Here is a 13,542-nt window from a genome sequence, read left to right as displayed (position 1 = left end):
GAAATCTTCTATGTTCCCATTCATCTAGGACAGTGGTTCTCAACCTGTGGGTCGGGACCCCAAGGGGGGTCCACACATGATGCATTGTGAGCTTGTAGATCTGCTATTTTCAAAAGATTTTACACATTTGAAAACTTGTGAGATGGGACACTCTAAAGAATGAGTACTTTTGACTTTTGGTACTTTTACTCATATACATTTTTAGTTCAACAGTTCAGGAATCGGGACTTTTACTTGTAACAGAGTATATTTCTACTTTACTTAAGTTAAAAATGTGCATACTTTTCCCACCACTGTTCAACATCAAAAAGCAAAGAAAAATATGTAGCCTACCATCTCTCTCTTCTCTTCCCTCCAATGGTGAAGTAGTATCTCTGTCAGCCATTGGGCTTGGAATCATGGCTTGTTCCACCTGGGCAATAGTTCATCACATATTCTGGAATTCTGGATAAAAGAAATAGACAGAGAGACAGACAAAGAGAGAGATGGGGGTGTAAAAAGAGAACATTAGGCTGCGTCGCTGAAGCCACACACACAGGCGCACACACACACACCTAGTTTTGGGCGGCATCCCTAGGTCTAAAAAAGGGATGCTCCTCAAAACTCTGGTTTTTGTTTTACAACAAAAAAGCCTCAGTAGGCTGCCCAAGCGCGTTTTAAAGCATTACAATTATCTGCTAATCTTTTTAGTACAATGGCCTATTTTATAGAGACATTAAAATGAATGCTCGTAACTTATTGGCCTACTTAGCTCGAGCAAACAGCTAATTGACTAGGCTACATGTTCATGGCTGTGGCTTCCAGCGAAAAACCCAGAATGAATAAAACACTAATATTAGCCTACTGGCTATAGTGGCTACCTACCTACATACAAACGGTTAATATCTATATATTATATTACTATGGTTAATATAGGCTACTTGAAGAATAACTAGTTTAGTTTTTCACGGTGACTCACCTCTTGACACCTGAAAGGTCCCCTACAACTGTCCTGTCCCAAGCTGCGTCACGTTGTCTCACTGACAGGAGTCAGGAGAGGATTTTAAAAGTGGCGCGAGCCGCGCGACTGAGACCAGAGTTCAGCGGTGGATATTGCTCCGCCTCTCAGGTAGTTTCGAGTCCCTCCGCTGGAGGAAGTAGTCCTTTCTTGTTTACCACAACAAGCGTCTAATCCAGTACCCCAACATTTTGGAGGATGTTTCAGTAGGATTTCTGAGGTGACAGAAATTATAGCAATATTCAGAATCCTATAGGATTATTGGAACATGAAAACTTCTACCAGATCCGAATCCTATAGCAGTTCCATTGGAACACTGGAAAATCCTCCCAGCAAACGAATCTGCCAGCAGGAATTGCCTGACCAAGTGACATGTCTGTCCTATCCAAATACTTTCCTATAGGTCCCCTGCCAAATATAATTAATGATGCATGTCACCACTGGTTGTCAAGCTCGTTTCCACAGACCATTGCCCTTTAGATGTTTTAATTTATTATTAACGTTAAACAGGGTATGCAACGTTATAACGTGGGCTTTATAACTGTTGAGGTGAAATCTGCTCTCATGAGTTGACGGCATACATCAGACTGTATGAGGCTCTTTTCTACACATATGGATGAGCTTGACAAACCATACTCATCATGACCAGCTACAGTTGGTACCAGGAGGCAGACTCGCGGCTGTATTTGCTTTACTGCGCTGCCACCTGAACAGCCATGATGAGCCACCCAAAACCCCATAGACTATACTGAAAGGTGATGGGCAGTGGTGGGAAAAGTACTCACATTGTTTACTAGGTAAAAGTATCAACTGCAATGTAGAAGTAAAAATCAGGAATTGAAAATTGACTCGAGTTAAGTACAGGTATCAAAATGTACTTCAAGTAGCCTATCAAAAGTACTAATTACCACCAATTTCACAAGTTAGGTATAAAAATCTTTTGAAAATGGCCAAAATGTATATAGGGATTAAGTGGTTAATGTATGTTTTGTAATACCAAAATGTACAAAGTAACTAAAGTTTTCAAATAGGAGTAAAAGTAAAATATTTGCCTCTGTGATGTAGAAGTAAAAGTACTGAACACTGCAAATACTCAGTAAAAAATCCCTCAATTGTACCCAAGTACAGTACTGAGTAAATGTACTTAGATACATTACACCACTGGACAAAAGTGAATTGAAACCGAATTATATCGCACACCGGACAAACACCACACTCCGCACGTCACCAATGCAAATACTTTTATTAAACAGACATTCAATAGAGCCATAGTCTTCATCGCCAGGCAGGGGGTATGACCCGTGTGGAGTGGGCACGCACCCAGGTGTGGTTGATGACCTCCTGCAGGGGCAGTCTCTCCTCTGGACGATAGCGCAGCAACCTCGTAATGAGGTCTCTGGCTCCCTCCGTTACGAACGGTGGGAAGCTCAAGTCCACCTGAAAATATCAACAAGTTAAATATTGTCTCAGTTTAGAGCTGCAACCAACTATTCTATAGATTACCTTTTTTTTTAAGGTGAACAGAAACATGTGAGATCACCAATGCACAAGAGGCCGTATACAGGGAAAACCAAGACAGAAAAAACACATACACACATGTAGACATACAAAATGAAAAAACCCAGTCAGACAAGCATAAACTCACAAATGGCTAAGTAAGTGAGATAAGTTAGATAACAAACATGCAAAAATAAGCATGCATACAGGCATTAAATAAAAACATATGAGCTTGTATAGATTACCTTTTCATCGAATAGCCGAGAAGCACGTTTGCGGGGATAATTCGTTTTAAAACATCGATGAGAAGAATGTGAATAGGTTTTGATTGATTAACTTGATGTCACACAAAAATAGTGAAAATAGTCAATCTACAAGCTCAACGTGTCACGTTGTGTCTGTTGGTAGATCTGCCATTTTTACAACATTTTGAAAGGCAAAGTGAAATATGTTGGTACATTTTTTCCATCATAATAATTTGTTCAAATAGACATTTTTTTGCAATTGAAACAATTAGTTCAATTAACCGTTTTATCCTACCCCTCTTCAGGTAGTTCCAATTACAATCATTTGATTTCCTACAACAGCTAGATCTTGCAGAGGCTGTCCATGTTTTTATTTTACTTCAACTTTCATCGCTCAGAGGAATAGAAAAAAAGTGTATATAAAATAAAGAGATGTTAACCTTTCTAATTCTGTTGTAGGTTTCTGCCTGGCCTTTGGTTTCAAAAGGTGGGCTGCCAACCAGGCATTCATAGCAGAGGACTCCAATGCACCAGAAGTCCACCTTCTCGTTGTGGGCGCCGCCCTCGATCATCTCTGGGGGCAGGTAGTCCATCGTCCCACACATGGTTTGTCGCCTGAAAAGGTTAAATGTACATATTAGGCCTTTTAGCAGAGCCCATCTATTCAGCCAGTAACCGCTTCATATACATCATTGCTGTCGGGTAGAAACCTTGCATGTCCATATTTTTACTTTTAATGTTTTTTTTGTAAATTAATTCCCTACTTGATCATACTACAGCGTCACACAAAAGTAGCAGATCCACAAGCTCGAAACACGGCGTGAAGCGACGCGTTTTGGGCTTGTAGGTCTGCTTTTTTTGCCATCTTTGAATTGAATCCTGAGTTTTGCACATATGAGGTTTCCACCTGACAGGGACGATATACAGTATACAGTACTTAAACAGTGATCACTCATCAATATATTCCAGACAGTTAAACACATTAACTTTTTATTAAAGTAATATTTTGGCCAAGTCATGTCACAGTAGCTCGTATTATGGTGTGTCTGCCTTACCTTAAAGAAGGCGCATGGACGGACCAGCCAAAGTCTGCGATTTTAAGCTCCCCCATTAGGCCAAGAAGCAGATTCTCTGGCTTGATGTCACGATGAATGACTTTATTCTCATGGCAATATTTGAGTGCGTCGGACACCTCCTCCATGTACTGACAATTTCAAATGTTAGCATTAGACCACATTGCCATCACCTTGTCAAACAACAAAAAACAGTTAAACCCTCTATACTTGGTAAAACAGACCCAAGTTGGCTGTACTTTGTGCTTTTTTTTTTTACCTCTACACCAAATCTTTGCCAAAAAGATCCGATCTGCAAGCTCACGCGACGCATTGTGAGCTCTACCATTTTCAGCAAATGTTCGCGACCCAGAATATGGATGCTAGGGTTAAAGTACCCTTTTACACAGTGGCCAGGTTAAAGTGGTTAGTTAGGCTATTCATCGTACGGCCAAGTACACAGGGCTTCAATGGTTGAAACATTGAGTCATACCGTGGCAGTGCGCTGCTCGTCAAATCGTCCACATTTCTGCAGCTCCTTGTATAGCTCACCACGCGGGGCGTACTCAAGGATCAAAAAAACTCGTGTACGGTCGTGGAAGTAGTTATAGAACCTCAGGATATTTGGATGTCTGAGGAGAGGGAAGAGTGACATTGCAGGAGTCAAAGTCGGAAGAAATTAAATGATAATTTAATATGCAAACAATGTCACAAATGTGTGCACCTTAAGAGAAAACATCCACACTCACAATTTAAGTTTAAAGCCTTATTTTAATGCACAGCCACATAGTAAGCACTGGCCAGAGATCTGAAAACATGTCGCTTGACTGAGGCGACCAAAGATCGGAAGTGACATCAGATACAATGCATCCTTTTAATTCCAACCTGAGATGTGACTGAATCTCGATCTCCCTTCTGAGCTGATGTTCCATGTCCTCTTTTACTATCTGAGACTTGAACAACACCTTCAGCACCACAACAGCTTTCAGTGACTTCTCCCTCGCAAGGTAGACGTTCCCGAACTGGCCCTTACCCAGTGGCTTACCGATTTCAAAGTCCTTCAGAGTCCATTTCCTGATGAGAAGGATGCACAGACAACAGACGATTGACCAACAGCCTGGACAACACTACTAGTGAAGAATGTACCAACAGGGGACCCAATGACAACTTATTGCTTCCACACCATTACCCACTGGTTCTCAAAGTGGGGTCTGGGGACCCACAGGGGGCCTTGAAGGGGTTCCAAGGGGTCAGCAGAAAAATTAAGCCCCATTTACATTGTGTCTATTCAAAAACAGCAGATTTAGTGTACAAGCCGTACGAGCTCCGAGCTTGTAGACAATTGACTTTGTTAATTTACAACACTGCTCACAATATGCACTGAAGCCAAAGAAATTACTGAATAGAACAGATATTTCCATGCCTAGTAATGATGTGCTTCCGAGATAAACACGGAAGAGCTTGGGTCCCTGAGCAAATTAGGTGGCTATTGGAGCTTGTAGTTTTTTAGCGGCGCTAGCCGCTCTATACCTATAGAGCGGAATAAGCGGATCCTGCTCTATACCTGACTTTGTCCGTGTTCACCGTCAACGTTGTGATTGGTCAGGTCCGTCAACAAAGTGATTGGTCAAGCTTCACGTGACACATATTGATGACAAACCTTGCTCTATATCTGACTTTATCCGTGTGCGTACGGCAACAAAGTGATTGGTCAAGCTTCACGTGACACATATTGATGACGAACAGTATGTATGTTTGAGGCATAGGGCAGTCTAAGACATCAATCTTGTGCCATAAGACAAGATTGATGTCGTACGGGACTCATCAAAGGCGCCGCTTACTTCACACAGGGTGTGATTTTTTTTTTTTTTATCTAGGGAAATCTCTTATGGTGGTCCCTGGCAGAAAACCCTTTCAAATGGGGGCCCGCAACCCAATGTATAAATGTGGGTGTCCTGGACATGAAAATGTTTGACAACCATAACAAAAGTGTCCCAATCATCACTATGCAACGCATTGAGCTTGTAGATCAGCTATTTTTTTAAATATTTGAAAAAAATACTGAAAACTTTTACTTGCAAGTATATTTTGACACCAATGCTTGTCTTTTTACTCAAGAAATGTTTTGAATAGCCTACAGGCCTTTTAGTTATAACAGTATTTTCTATATTGGCCATTTGAAAATAGCCGATCTACAAGCTCACAATAAGTCACATTTGCAACGCATTGTGAGCTTGTAGATATTATTTTGTAAATATTTTTGTATTCATTTGAAAACTTGTGAAGTGGGATTTCTACTTATGGTACATTTTGATACCAATACTTTTACTCAAGTACATTTTGAAGACCAGACTTATTTGTAACAGAGTATTTCTACATTGCAGTATTGATACTTTTACTTAATATATATAATAAACATTTGAGTAATTTTTCCAACACTGCAAATGCAAATATTAAATAGTGCTTGAGTGAATTACTGTTACAATGTTGATGATTAAAGGCACCATCATAACAAGTCATGTCTGAATCTCACATGTCTATTCATTAATGATATTAATAAAACAAATAAGTCTTGGCTGTTTAGCATGAAAGTGTTTGACTCACTTTGTGGTGTATGGGTTCATCCCCATCTTTGTCCCAGGCTTGTCAGCCATCTGGCTCTGTAGGGAAAAAAGTGAATTAAGTTATTCATTCATGTAAACGCCCAATTGAGTGAACCAAGCAATCTGAGCTCAAGTGTGATGGGAATCATAGCTATGAAAATGTATCTCAAACTTAAGCAGTGGTGGAAAGTAACTAAGTACATGTACTGTACTTAAGTACAAGCTCACAAGCTCTACAAGCTCTACAATGCTCACAATGCAAGCTTACAATGCTTGTGAGCTTGCAGATCTGCTATATTCAAACGATTTTTATACATTTGAAAACTTGAAATGGGACAGTCTGCATGAGTACTTTAAGCATATGTTGATGCCAATACTTTTACCTTACTCGTATATTTTGAATTCCGGACTTTTACTTAAACAGAGTATTTCTATATTGCAGTATTGATACTTTTACTTAAGTAAAAACTGTGCGTACTTTTTCCACCACTGATTGAAAAGCAGCCTACACTTGTCCAGCTGATCTTGCCAGCTTTACTAGCCTGTGCTTTTTTTTGCAAACTGCTAATAAAGACAAGTATTCAATCAATCAAAAAAATATTGGATCAAGACTATCATAGATGTGATCTATCGATTCATCCATTTGCATATCTATCATATATACGAAGAAAGTCAGACTCGATAAAAATACATGCATGATAGTCTCTTGATCCAAGACTACTATCGATCAATGACATGGAGACATGGAAATAAAGATTTAAGTTACCTGCATCAAGAATTCCGTAGCAACACTTAAAAAGACTTAAAAACACTTGATAGCAACAGTAGCCTATATTGCGCTAGTCTTCCACACAGGTACACGCACTCTGTAACCTGTTGTGTGATTAATGTGTTTTTGTAACAGCTGAGCTTTTAAAGACCGTTTCGTCACTTCCTTCACAATTGATTGATTGATTGATTGATTGACTGATGTACTTATTTAGTAAGACATGAGAACAACAGTACATGGAAGTACAAATTCACTATTATTCATTCATTATTATTATTTTAACCACTTTGATCTCAAACAACACTGACCGTGATAGTTTGCGCTATGAAGCTAGTTTCCAGTAGATGGCGATAATGCAACACTTTAAATGTCAACAGAAGAAGAAGGAGATGAGGAAGAAGAAGAATAACTACTTCCTGACTGTGTTGCCAGGTCTGCTTAGTATAAGCAACTTTGTGCTTGTTTTTATGTAAAGTTGCTTGTAAATATTGGTAAAGTCGTGTGATCCATTGGCTAATAGGTGGAAAGTTCGGCTCAACTTGTTACATCCGTGGCTCATGGTTATGCACTTTATATTTGCGTATGTACATGTGAGAGTTGAATTGTAATTGTAAATGTAAAACAAATCAAAAACCAGGAACAAGTGGGTCCATCCATGACAGCACTGTTTCAGGGCTAAGGCCTACTACAGGATGCTTATTTCTCTCACACAATCTGGCAAGTCCAACATTGCTTCCTGTATAACCGCTTAAATAACAGTCAGGTGTTCATGCATTGCATGCATCCATGCGTACAGTAGAGTTTTTTTTTGCAGTTTAATAACGTATACGGTCTGTTTCAAAGATGCTGTTGATATCTAATAGGATCAAAGTATGTTCGTTGGCGTTCACCGCAGCGCGCATGTACAGCACTGGTCCTGCTGCAGCCAACAAGAACCCTGTGGTTTACTTTGACCTAGCGGCAGACAACGAGCCTGTAGGCAGAGTCACCTTCGAGGTCAGTTATGAGTCTCTCATTTCTCATGCAGTGGTGGAAAGTAACACATTAGTAGCACATTTACTCAAGTACTGTAATTAATTAAAATGTTGTGGTATTTTTACTTTCCTGGAGTATTTGCAATTTTCAGTATTTTTTACTTTACTCCACTACATCTCAGAGGCAAATATTGTACTTTTACTCCACTACAATTATTTGAAAACTTTAGTTAGTTACTTAGTAGATTTGTATTATTATCACAAAGCATACATCAAAAGTACTGAAAATTGGAAATTCTCCAGGAAAGTAAAAACACCTCAAAAAAGTACAGTACTTGAGTAAATGTAGTAAGTTGCTTTACACCACTGCTCTTGCATATCTAAACAAGCTTTCCCTACTGTCATAACTATTGTTAGGTGCAAAGTCTGTATATATATTTTTTTGTAAAGAATTTAATTTCTTCTAAGTATTTTCTCCAACTTTCTTTCATTATTCTTGCAGCTGAATGCGGATGTTGTGCCCAAAACAGCAGGTAAACACCCTACTAGGCTGCATGGCAGTCATATTGACATGAAAGAGTAAGGTAAACAGATGTTAATGATGATACTTATAATTGAGGTTCAAATGCATTTAGTGTTGCAGAATATTTCCAGTGAGCCAACAAGCACAGCAGCAGCACTCTTGACTCTGTTTTACCTGAATGGAACACAACCCTTATTTAGTAGCATTGTTCACATCTGTATTTATTTATACCCTATATTTCATGTCAAATTGTCTGCTGTGAAAAAGGGTCTTGCAATGCCTGCATCACATAACATCAAGCAGGCTGCAACCTTGAATGACTTCACATCTTACGGCATGTGACAACATGACTATCTTTATCTTAACTATTGTTTTTACTCACAGAAAACTTCAGAGCCCTGTGCACCGGAGAGCACGGCTTTGGTTACAAGGGATCAATCTTTCACAGGGTGATTCCCCAGTTCATGTGCCAGGTAAGTTACATGATGTGTGAATCGTCAATACAAGTTTAAGCCTGTCACAACTAAGTATTACATAATTGTCTAATCGCAATTATTTGAGATTATCGCAATTATTTGAGATTATCACAATTATTTTTGCATAATCGTTTCCATGTTGTTTCCATGTTGTTGTTCAAATATTGAAAAAAGCAGATATTTCTGCTATTTGTACATGTATAAAATGATTAAATATGCAATAGTTTCTTTGTAAGTTATTTGTCATATCTGCCCTGTGCATTTCTTTATTATGAAGCCTAAAAGGCAAACATAAATATATATGTTTTATTCATATGTTCAATGCCAAAAACACAATTAAATCGTTAATCGCAATCATTTGAGTGCCATAAAAGTCTTGTCAACCTTGTCAAAACTACTTCGTCAAAGGGATGTTTTCGTGATTTTTTAAGGGAGGGGATTTCACCAACCACAACGGAACCGGAGGAAAGTCTATCTATGGATGGAAGTTCCCTGATGAGAACTTCAAACTGAAGCACACTGGAGCAGGTACAGTGTATATTTATTTAACCCTTTGCTCACTGGTTAGATGAAGCATTCCACTTGAAGACACAGTCAGTGCAGTGCTGTATATGTTCTTAATTATGTATTATTTGAATGTATTTGGATTTCACAATATCCGCAATTTTCATACATTGCTGGTAATGTGAAATCTAAATGATGCATTAAAATGTTCTTTTAACCACATGAACCGTCGTGTCCCTACTCGGGGGCGAACATTTGGTGAAAAGTCCTACAAGCTCACAATTGGCTATTTTCGGGCAAAGAGGTTTAGCATAGAGTGGGGAAAAAAGGAGGGAACTTAGTATAGAGCCCCGGGGTACCCCGGTCAACAAAGTCTTTAGGGCAGGGGTCTTCAACAGGGGGTCCGGGACCCCCTGTTGTTACTACAGGGGGTCCGCCAAATCTTTGTGTGATATGATTTTATTTTTTACCTTAACCACTTGAACCCTAGCATCCCTTTTCTAAGGAGAACTTTACCCAAAAATAGCAGATCTACAAGCTCACAACGCCTCGCGCTGCGAGGCGTTTTGAACTTGTAGATCTGCTATTTCTGGCAAAGAGGTATAGGTGTAGAGGGAAAAAAGAACAGACCCAAGTAAACAAAAAAAGTTTAATCTGAAACACAATTTTATACTATACAGAGGGGGTCCCTGCTTCATCTCTCTCTCTCAGCTAGGGGGTCCTTGGCCTGAAAACGTTGAAGACCCCTGCTTTAGGGTTTAAGTGGTGTTCATTTTAAACTTGCAGCTGTTGAGTGTAGCCCAGCTGTCTTCGTGGTATTGTCATAGCTCCTGCTCTCCACCAGATGGCAGCGCGGTTGCGAGTATTGTCTCCATGAACCTCTCATCCTGAACATAATCAACTCAGTGTGGTGTGTGTGCGATGACCTATTTTGCCCAAATTGACCATGAGGTTGGGATTTACAAACAAGGCTGTGTAATTTCCCCCATGAATGTTGTTGATTTGATGTATTTGGATTTGTGGCTTGCTATAAAGGATGTTTTATTTATCATTTTTACTAATCGGATTACACCCTTATTGTCCACAGCACTGATATAAAAGCTTAAGTTTGCATGCCGGCTCCATTATCTGGTTCTTGAGATGAATTTGAAACATGACTGGCAGGAAAACTGAGCATTGTTGCCAGTTCTTTTCTTCTTTTTTTTTGCTCAAGTAAAAGTAGCATTACCACAGTGTAGAAATATTCTGTTTCAAGTACTATATTCAAAATGTTACTTAAAGGAGTAGTTCCCCCAAAAAATGACTAATTTTCTATCAATTACACACCCCATGAAGGATTGAATTAATTGAGATTTTTTTGTTTTTGTCGCACTACTAAGCCAATAATTTGATTACCGGAAAGATGCTAATGTATCCGGTAGGAGACTCAAAGGAGACTCTTTGAGTCTCATACTGGAACCACTGCCGGTCATCAAATCTATCCCTTTAAGTAAAAGTACAAAAGCATTGCCATCAAAATGTACGCACAGTACCAACTAGTTAGAAAATAGCTGTTCTACATAGCTCACAATGCACCGCAAGCTTTGTAGATTGGATATTTTAGAGTACCTGAAGTGTATATACACATACATATTTTGTATAATAATCTGCAAAGTAACTTGTAACTATTGTATATAAGTTGTCAAATAATTGTAGTGGAGTAAAAAGTACAGCATATGCTATTTTGCTTCTGAGATGTAGTGGGGTAGAAGTGTACGGTATTAAGAAACTGAAATACTCAAGTAAAGTCAAAGTACCTCGCACTGCTACGTAGTACAGAACGTGAGTAAATGTACTTGGTTACTTTACACCACTGACTGTTGCTTATCCTTGTGTCTTAGGCATCTTGTCCATGGCCAACGCCGGAGCCAACACCAATGGATCTCAGTTCTTCATCTGCACCGCTAAAACAGACTGGTATGTGCTGAGACGCACAACATCGCAAGGGCTAGAGCACCGGCTCTCAAACCTTTTCATGTCAAGGACCCCCAAAATGAAATGTATTTGGCCGCGGACCCCCATCTCATATTAACACATTCTGCTAGGGACCCCCTGGAACCCCCCCCCCAAGGACCCCTGAGGGTCCCGGACCCTACTACGAGAACCAATGGGCTCTAGAGCACCGGTTCTCAATGTCAGGTCCGGGACCACCAGGATTCCAAATGGACCCTTAATAGATCTGTAACTCTTGAGAGTATACAAATAGTACAGAACTGAATGGACCCAGTAAGGGTCAGTTTATAAACTTCTCAAGAGTTACATTTGACCGTGTAGATTGGGGTTCACAGATAAAACAAAACACTTCATCAAAATGGCGGTGGACTTAACGCATACCAAACCGGGGGGGTCCTTGAAATGAAAAAATACTGGAGAAGCACTGGGTTAGAGTAACATGAATTTTGACACTGTCCGGGGCGGTGATAATGATAATAATAAACCTTCTTCATTCTTTCCCTTTTAGGCTGGATGGCAGGCATGTTGTCTTTGGCAGCGTCAAGGACGGATTGGACGTGGTCAAGAAAGTGGAGGCCTTCGGGTCTCGGTCTGGGCGTACCTCCAAGAGGATCACTATCACAGATTGTGGAGAGCTGGACTAGATCTCGAGCCGGAGAGCCGACATGGTCTCGTCGGCCTCGCCACCCCCCTACTGTGATTTCAATGTGAAATGGTCAAGTCACACAGTGGCTCTACTGTTTGGTTCAGGGTGCACTGCGGCACCCCTGGGTGTTGGCGGTAGTTTACCTAACAGGGATACGGTGTCAGTCAGTCAGTACTTTTGTTTTTTACTTTGGTTTTGCCTTAGTAGTGGATTCTTGGGTAGAATTTCCATACTTTACGGGTCGTGTTTGAACAAAGCACTTAACAATGTGAACGTGGGATTATAAAAACAAAAGTGTGAACGTGTACACTGCTTCGTCATGCATTTCATTCAGGGCTACATTTCGTCATATTAAAATACAATAATTTATTTGTGCATTTTGTCTCGTCTGTTCCACACCGTTGAGCAGGGCGATGTGATGAACACTAGACTCAAGGGAAGTATAGTGATTATTTTGACCTATAGTATATCTTCAACTAGTATAGGATTTGTTATTGCCTTTGCCATAATCTGGCCAGAATATTAACACATAAAGACCTGAGGCCGATTCTACAAATGCCTTCTAAATCAATAGTTCTCACACTTGCAAGATTTTTAAAAAATGTTTAAAAATAGCAGATGTACAAGCTCGCATCGCTGTGAGCTTGTATATCTGCTATTTTTGAATAGCCAACGCAATAATATAAAATGACACATACTTTCCCATATGTTTAATGGGTTTTATGAGTTTTTGTATTATATTGTGAAGAAAACAAGTTTGCATGAGTTATAATCTTGCACGCCCTCCCGCAGGATTCACTGAACATAAAGAAAAACAAAACGCGTTAAAGCCAAGAAATTGTTGAATATATTTAATACAAACATTTTCAAATATATAATTAAATCCATTTCATGGGGTACTCAGACTTAAGGCACATAACATGGTGTTTAAACGCAAACAAGAGGTCATATTTTCCCTTTTTAATCTGAAGTTTACTAGACAGAACTTTGTAAAAAAAACTTTAAGATCAAAGCATGCACATCCAGCCTTCCATTATCTTTTTGTGTTGTGCAGTATTGTTCCAGTAAACATGGCTATTGGACTATTGCCAGGTCTTAAAAGAGCACTTTGGTGTTTTCTAGCACTAGGTGTAAGTATATAATCTCCCCACATACACACACACTTGGGAGGGGAAGAGGGTGCTGTGATTTCTTAAAACCTTTGGAACCTATAAGATATAATTGTTACTTGGTTAATAGAGTCCTTCACATGATGCGGTAATAA

The 13,542-nt window shown here is 39.6% G+C and overlaps 2 protein-coding genes across 2 annotated transcripts; one reads left to right on the top strand and one right to left on the bottom strand.

Moving 5' to 3' along the window:
* Positions 1 to 2,272: 2,272 nt before the first annotated feature.
* LOC311060185 (aurora kinase B-like) lies at positions 2,273 to 7,166 on the bottom strand (the record flags this gene model as incomplete). Its single annotated transcript, XM_084078317.1, has 7 exons — positions 2,273 to 2,434; positions 3,180 to 3,354; positions 3,795 to 3,943; positions 4,285 to 4,423; positions 4,677 to 4,865; positions 6,396 to 6,451; positions 7,161 to 7,166. The coding sequence occupies 7 exons, from the start codon at positions 7,164 to 7,166 to the stop codon at positions 2,273 to 2,275; spliced, it is 876 nt and encodes a 291-aa protein (XP_083934443.1).
* Positions 7,167 to 7,899: 733 nt separating this feature from the next.
* Positions 7,900 to 12,647, top strand: ppifb (peptidylprolyl isomerase Fb). Its single transcript, XM_084079461.1, has 6 exons — positions 7,900 to 8,159; positions 8,640 to 8,670; positions 9,045 to 9,133; positions 9,568 to 9,664; positions 11,521 to 11,596; positions 12,141 to 12,647. Exons 1-6 carry the CDS (start codon positions 8,007 to 8,009, stop codon positions 12,274 to 12,276), a joined length of 582 nt encoding a protein of 193 aa, XP_083935587.1. The 5' UTR covers positions 7,900 to 8,006; the 3' UTR covers positions 12,277 to 12,647.
* Positions 12,648 to 13,542: the final 895 nt, after the last annotated feature.

This window comes from Gymnoscopelus microlampas (assembly GCF_963454915.1).
Source record: "Gymnoscopelus microlampas genome assembly, chromosome: 14".
Lineage (NCBI taxonomy): Eukaryota > Metazoa > Chordata > Actinopteri > Myctophiformes > Myctophidae > Gymnoscopelus > Gymnoscopelus microlampas.
The sequence above is the reverse complement of the archived record's forward strand: the minus strand, read 5'-3'. Positions and strand labels throughout refer to the sequence as shown.

Excerpts from the sequence above, each read along its gene's own strand:
- ppifb (XM_084079461.1), top strand. The coding sequence starts at position 8,007 with ATGCTGTTGATATCTAATAGGATCAAAGTATGTTCGTTGGCGTTCACC. Across the intron at positions 8,671-9,044 it reads TGTTGTGCCCAAAACAGCAG|AAAACTTCAGAGCCCTGTGC; the intron begins GTAAACACCCTA and ends TTTTACTCACAG. Across the intron at positions 9,665-11,520 it reads ACTGAAGCACACTGGAGCAG|GCATCTTGTCCATGGCCAAC; the intron begins GTACAGTGTATA and ends CTTGTGTCTTAG.